The sequence below is a fragment of the Ictidomys tridecemlineatus genome, chromosome 6 (genome assembly GCF_052094955.1).
Source record: "Ictidomys tridecemlineatus isolate mIctTri1 chromosome 6, mIctTri1.hap1, whole genome shotgun sequence".
Lineage (NCBI taxonomy): Eukaryota > Metazoa > Chordata > Mammalia > Rodentia > Sciuridae > Ictidomys > Ictidomys tridecemlineatus.
The window spans coordinates 58,441,888-58,449,719 of record NC_135482.1 but is presented as its reverse complement, the minus strand read 5'-3'; the positions used below and the strand labels follow the sequence as shown (position 1 = coordinate 58,449,719).

The 7,832-nt window shown below is 32.1% G+C and overlaps 1 protein-coding gene across 1 annotated transcript; it reads right to left on the bottom strand.

Moving 5' to 3' along the window:
• Window positions 1-422: 422 nt before the first annotated feature.
• LOC144378343 (olfactory receptor 6C3) lies at window positions 423-1,358 on the bottom strand. Its single transcript, XM_078052367.1, has one exon. It carries the CDS (start codon window positions 1,356-1,358, stop codon window positions 423-425), a length of 936 nt encoding a protein of 311 aa, XP_077908493.1.
• Window positions 1,359-7,832: the final 6,474 nt, after the last annotated feature.

The window sequence follows — 7,832 nt, the reverse complement described above, 5'->3', positions numbered from 1 at the left end:
AATCTAATGAATCAAGATACAGAATATGTAGAACTAAATACATTGTGACATTATTAATATTCACCTTGAAAACATGAGAGAAATTCCATCTGCAGTAAAATGTGGTGATATAAACAGAATTAAACTATTTACTATATCATAGAGTATATTTTAAATAAATACATGCCATTTCAAAAGAAAGTTCTGTATTGGAAAACTTTGTCATACTTTGAAATAACTTGGTAAATAATATGTTGGATGTCCTTGGGTGTGCAAATGGAAGAAATGGACTAGGAAAATTTTCAAATTAAGTATAATGTGACATTTAAAGAAATTATTAGAGAACAAGAATATTTAGTAAAGATATTTATGAATTTCAAGATTTTACTAAGTTGCTTTTTATAGTGTCCCTTGTTTTTTTTTTTTTTTTACAAAAGCTTCTTTTATTTATTTGTAGAAAATACTACTCTGTGGAGCACATCCTTGAAGGCTTGCTTTACTTGCTGGTTCCTCAGGGTGTAGATGAAAGGGTTCAGCATGGGGGCCACAGAGGTGTTGAGAATAGCTACTCCTTTAGTCAGTGATGCCTTTTCTTTGGCAGAGGGATTAGCATACATGAATATACAACTTCCATAAGAAATAGAAATGACAATCATGTGAGAGGAACAGGTGGAGAAAGCCTTTTTTCTCTGGCTGGCAGAGGGAATTCTCAAAATGGTCCTGATAATGTACATGTAAGATAAAACCACTAATGCCAAAGTGATTAGCAAAGTAACCAGAGCAAAGTAGAAACCAATGATTTCTAGGAGCCATGTATCTGAGCAAGACAGTTGTAAGAGGGGAAAATAATCACATGCAAAGTGATCAATGATATTGGAAGCACAGTAATCCAGCTGAAGCAGAAGCATCAGGGGTGGGAAAATGGTCAGAAACCCACCCACCCAGGCACACAGCACAAGCAGGGTGCAGAGTTTCCTGCTCATAATGGTTGTGTAATGAAGGGGCTTGCAGATGGCAACATAGCGGTCATAGGACATGGCAGTGAGAATGTAAAATTCTGTCACTCCCATGAAGATAAAGAAAAAAAGTTGTGCTGCACAATTGTTATAGGAAATGGTCTTATCCTGGGTGACAATAGCGCCTAGAAACCTAGGGATACAAACAGTTGTAAATGAGATTTCTAAAAAAGAGAAGTTCCGGAGGAAGAAATACATAGGAGTCTGTAGATGAGAATCCACCAAGGTTAGAGTGATGATAGTCAGATTCCCAGTGACACTTAATATGTAAGTGATAAATAAAAACAGGAAAATTACAATCTGAAGTTTAGGATCATCAGAAAGACCTAGGAGCACAAATTCTGTGATCACTGTATGGTTCATCTCTCTCTCTTTCTTTCTCTTTTTCCCTCTCTCTGGGTCTCTCCTTTTTCCTCTTTTAAAGATATTGGAGATAAAAGAAATTAAAGAGAGAAGAAAGATATAATTATTATGAACAATATAGTCCTTATTGATACAATTCTAAAATATCTTCCATAATTTGTAACAATTTTATTTACATTATTACTCACTTTGCATTATATTTTATGACATATTTGTAAGGCCAGCTTGTTTGCTACTGGTTCTTTTATTTTAAATCTAGCAACAGTGTTTAGGGAATTTTTATAAATTAAGCCACATGATAGAGCGATGTTGAATAAAACCAATAATTTTTATGTTGAGTCAAATTTCTGCAAAATATTATTACCTTTTTTGTTGAAAAAGTTACATGAATCATGCATTTTTATTTCTTTTCCTGTGGTGAATATGTAAGCTCATACTACAACCTAAAAACAAAAATAAATTATCTTGATTTGATAAATGGCAAAAGTAAAAATAAAATAAAATAAAAGTAAAAAGTAACAACCCATTATTCCTTTTATGATATAAGAAATTAATTAATAATTCTATTAAAATATGAAATACATTTTAAAAATATAAATTATTTGTTTTAATTATTCATTGTATTGTAATATTACTGTTTTGGAGTAATTATCAAGATAACACAAGAACATTATATACATAGTATATATATAAATTTATTGTAAGATAAATAATGTGATTATTTCATGTAGCAACCAGGGAATGTGTTTTCTTCTTGATTTATCTTATAATTCTATTAAAATCTTTAATGTTTGATGTCTTTGATGATTTTTTTTAGAAATATATGTGTATACATGTATACACATGTATGTATACACATATATACACACACATGGGGCACACATTACACAGACATTTTTCATTCATGAGCTTAAAGGAACATATATTTATTTTTCATTTTGCTTTGAAGCATAAATTTGAAATTAATACTTGCCTTAGATCTTGGCAGCTCTGTCACTTGGATTAGAGCACAGTATATTTTCCATTTGAACATCATCCATCCTTAGCCATTAATTTTTATGGAAAAATGTTTTCTTCCTTAGACATTTTGTCCCACATGAGACACTCATTTCATGGATCCACTAATCCATCAGGATACCTAGAAATGTACAGGAAGACCTCTCCCATTCACCTTAACCCATTAAGTTAGTCCCCAGCTCTTCAAACACTGCCCTGGGTATACTATTCTGTGGATTTGGTCCAGCTAAGTCCTAACACCTGACTTTTCCATATTTTACATAGTCAAATTTATGCTGTGAAGGACAGACATTAGCAAAGTTCACGCTAATCAAATTTAATTTAATATTTTCCCTATTTTATGATGATGAAGGGGAAATATTTTAGGAAATAAAAATGTAACATCAGAAACCTTCAGAAAATGTAACAATATACTATCTTCCCCTTCATTCATTTGATCTAGTATTTTAAGAAAGTAATATTTAAATAAAGAACAGAGAAAGTTAAAACATTATTGGGTATTATAAGTATAGATTCTTATACCATAATCCTGTTTTCAATTGGTTGTACCTTATATTTCAAATATAAACACTTCAAGTCTATTTCTTTTGTTTTCTGAAGATTTGATCTCATGGGAACAAGACAAAGTCCAAGCCACATCTCTTCTATCTTATTGACCTTGAGGGATTTCTGTTAGCCATCCTTCATTTTCTCAGTAGCCTCCTAACTTTTCTCTATTGTGGATCTCCCTTGAGAATGGTTACATTCCTTTTGTATACCACAGAGAATCTACAATGCTCAATGCTATTCTACAAATTATTTATTTCCATTGATTGCAATTAAGTAATATTTTATTATTATGTAATATTTCATGAGCAACAAAAATAACTGTGAAATGTACTTTGTTACAAAACCTGAACCCTAATCTAAATCATATTTAATTATGTTTTTAAAATATAAAATTTTTCTTGTATGCCTTTTTGATTGCTAATACTTTGTCATTGTTAGATGTTGGTTACCTGTAAATAAGAATTACTCTATTATAATAAGTTAAAAAATCACTATTATAATGTACATATTTTTCTCATACTTTAAGAAAATATTATTAGTTATTTTAACTAATTTAACCCTCATTATAAAGTAGAATATTTAATTGCCATGTCAACTTTCCTCATCTTATGATTCATCTTGGCTTTACATTTATTTAAAATCATTTCAACATTTTAATAAAAAATAACCACAATTTGAGAAACCTTTATTTATATGACAATCTGGCTAGTGGGTTATACCTATTTATTCTCTTTCATGTTCTTCATGCTTCTCAAATATTTTTACATTATTCACAGAAATAGAAAAAACACTCCTGAAATTCATCTGGAAGATTAAGAGACCCAGAATAACAAAAGCAATCCTAAGCAAAAAGAGCAAGACTGGATGCATTAGAATATCTAACCCCAAATTATGCTATGAAGTTATAATAACAAAACAACATGTTATTAGCATAAAAAATACAGATCATTTAAGTAGAATAGGAGGCACAGAGACCAAACCCACAAACATAGAGCCATCTGATGCTTGACACAGGTGTCAAAAATATACATTGGACTCCTTAGCCCATTTATTGATGGGGTTGGTAGTTTTTTGTTTGTTTGTTTGTTTTTGTGTTTTGGTGTTAAGTTTTTTGAGTTCTTTATATATCCTGGAGACTATATACAATTAATCAACAGATATATGAGGAAAATATTCAATAACAGTAGTAATTAGAAAAATGTAAACCAAAATTACTCTAAAATTTCATCTTACTCTAGTCAGAATGGCAGTTATCAAGAATACAAGCAACAATAACTGTTGGTAAGGATATGGAGGAAAAGGTACACACAAACATTGCTGGTGGGACTGCAAATTGGTACAAGCACTCTGGAAAATAGTATGGAGATTCATTAGAAAATTTGGAATGGAACCACTGTTTGACCCAGGTATGCTACTCTGTGGTTTCTACCCAAAGGACTTACAAACAGCATACTACAGTGATGCAGCCACATCACTGTTTATAGCAGCAAAATTCACAATAGCCAAGCTGTAAAAACAACCTAAATATCCTTCAATAGATGAATGGATAAAGAAACTGTGGTACATATACACAATGGAATATTACTCAGCAATAAAACAGAATACAGTTTTGACATTTTCAGGTAAATGGATGGAGCTAGAAAATATTGTACTAAGCAAAGTAAGCTAATCTCCAAAACCAAAGGTCAATTGTTTTCTTTGATAAGTGGATGCTAATCCATAGTGGGGGGAGGGTCAGGGGATGAATGTAGGAACTTTGGATTAGCCAAAGGGGCAGGAGAAAAGGGGAGGGAAAGAGGAATAGGAAAGAGAGTGGAATGAGATGGACATCATTATCCTAGGTACATGTATGATTGTACAAATTGTGTGACCCTGTGACCCTATTTTGTGAACAACCAGAGAAGTGAAAAATTGTGCTCCATTTGTATACAATGAATCAAGGAGCATTCTGCTGTCATGTATGACTGGTTAGAACAAATAATTTTTTAAAATTATATATAGATATATAGATATATATAATATTGGAGACCTGTTGGAGAAAAGCTAGCCTCTTTAACAAATGGTGGTAGGAAAACTGATCAGCCATATATAGAAGAATAAAACTAGATCCTGATCTCTCATCCTGCACTAAAGTCAACTCCAAGTGAATCAAAGGTCCAGAAATTAGATCCAAAACATTGCAACTGTAAGAAGAAAACATGAGGTCAACACCCCAATGTATTGGTGCAGGCACCATCTTCCCAAAGAAGATCTATAAAGCTCAAGAAACAAAACCAAGAATAAATGAGTAAGATGGAATCAAATTGAAAAGCTCTTGTACAACAAAGGGAAGAATTAAGAGCACCAAAAGGAAACCTACAGGATGGGAGAGAAATTTTACCAGCTACTCCTCTGACAGGGGATTAATATCTAGAACATATAAAGAACACAAACAGCACTGGTAAAATAAATACCTCAATTAATAAATGGACAAAAGAACTAAACAGACACTTTTCAAAAGATGAAATACAAATACCCAACAAATACACACAAAAAATTCAACATCCATGAAGATGAGAGAAATGCAAATCAAAACTGTATTGAAAATTCATCACACTCCAATTAGAATTGTAATCATAAAGAATACACATAATAAATCATTCTGTTGAGAATGTGAAGAAAAAAGTATACTGATACACTATTGGTGGGACTGTAAATTCACACAGCCACTCAGGAAAGCAGTATGGAGGTTCTACAAAAGATTAGGAATGGAACTACTATATGACACAGCTATCCCACTCTTCAGAATTTATTCTAAAGAACTAAAATCAGCACACTACAGTGATATATGCAAACCAATGTTAATCTCAGTGAAATTCACATTAACCAAATCATAGAACAAGGCTAAGTGCCTGTCAACAGATGAATGGATTAAGGAAATGTGATATATAAACACAATGGAGTTGTTACTGAGTCATAAAGAAGAATGAAATCATGACATTTGATATAAATGGATAGACCTGGAGAATATAATGCTAAGTGAAATAAGCCAGATTCAGAAATGATTGGTCTCATCATATACAGAAGCCAAAACAAAATAAGGGGGAAAAAGAGTAAGGGGGATCCCAAGAAATTGGTGTGGTGGGGATCCCATGAAAATTCCCAGCATCTTCAAACGTCATTATAAAGATTTCTGAAGCTGTATTTCCTAGTGGTCTTGTCTGAGTACCGAGATGAAGAGAAACTCAAGGCTTATTGTCAACATCTCCTAAAATTGTAATCACATTTTTCCAGTAAAAATTTTCAACTTTTGACTAACCATATATATTTTTGTATGCTGTTGTTTTTTTTCATTTTTCATTAGCTTTATTGATCCCTTTAGTTTATTATGGCCTCTCTACACTTGTATTTAGTAAGCAAAGGTTATTTTTGTTTTTGGTACAAACTTCATTTCAAGCACTCTATTACATGCCTGAGAAACTATAGTCAAGAAAAGTCACAGAGACTTTAATTTGCTTGAACTGGATGGAGGCATACTAAAAAATTAACATAATAATTTTTAAAATTATGTTATTAGCTGATAAAATGCTATAAAAAATTGACAAAAGCTCACACACAGAGACTAGGCTAAGGATTATGTGCAGTCCTGCAGTACAGATAGGTTTAAGATTAAGTCAGATGTTTAGGATTTGCTCATTAAAATAGCAATGCTAAAACAAAGACATTAAGGAGATTTCAGTGACAGAAATTTTTTTGACTGTGTCAGGAAAACCCAGAACTGAGATCACATAGAATTTATGACCTATAAGTTTTACTGACAGGCTGTTTGTATGACTCAATATTTTATCTTACATGCCACACAAAGTCTGGTTACATATTATAGGGTCAATTAAAAATAATCAGTTTATGGCTTGTTTTGTTAGTCCTTCTCAAATATTTTTAAAATATATCAAACTATACCTTTTCCCATTTAACATGGTTCTAGAAGAATTAAGGTTGGGCTGGTTAATTATATGTGTCCCCCGGCTGGGTTAAGGGATAACCAGATGACTGATAAAATTTTATTTCTGGGTATGACTGTTAGGGTGTTCCCGTTTGAATTTATGCACTGACTTAAAGAGGAAGGGCCTTTCTGTTGTGAGTGAACATCATTCTATCTGTTGAGAGTTTAAAAAAAACAAAAAGGTAGAAGAAAGATGGATTTTTTTCTCTTTTTAACTGAGAAATCCAACTACTCTTGCCCTTGGACAGTTCTAACTCAGACAAGGCCTTCATCTATGTACTCCCCCACCTCAGATCTTTGGTCATGGGTTAGAGCTACACCATTGGCTTTACAGGCATCCAGTTTGCAGATGGCAGATTATGTGACATCTATAACTATGGCTGCATAAGTCAAATCTTTCTAATAAAAGTCTTTCTATATATCTATCTGTACTTATATCTTATATTAGTTGTACTTATATTAGTTTCTTTGGAGAACTTTTACTAATACATTCTCCTTTCCAGGAATTTAGAGAAAATATCTTTTAGGAATTAATTTAGAATTAATTTCTAATTAGGAATTAGGAATTCTACAACTTCCTCTTAAGTTCAATGTTATAAAAATGATGTATTTTAAAATGAATTCTGTTTATACTTACTTAATGAGATTATGAGATCTGAGATTATGTTTGGTTTTTTTTCCCAAAATATTGTTTAGCTTTTTAACATGTCCATTTTGTCAGCTTTGTGCATACTATTTTGTAGTTTCTTGAAATATTTGTTTTTTGGTAAATTTCTATTTCTTGCCATTGTTGCTCTAGGAGTTAGGTCCCTTTATTTACATGCTGGGTGTGATTTCTGACACATCTCTCTTCTAACAGGTGATTTAAAAACAGCTGTTCTATAAGATCTATGTGTTCATAGATCTTATACTACTCTGCACTTGCA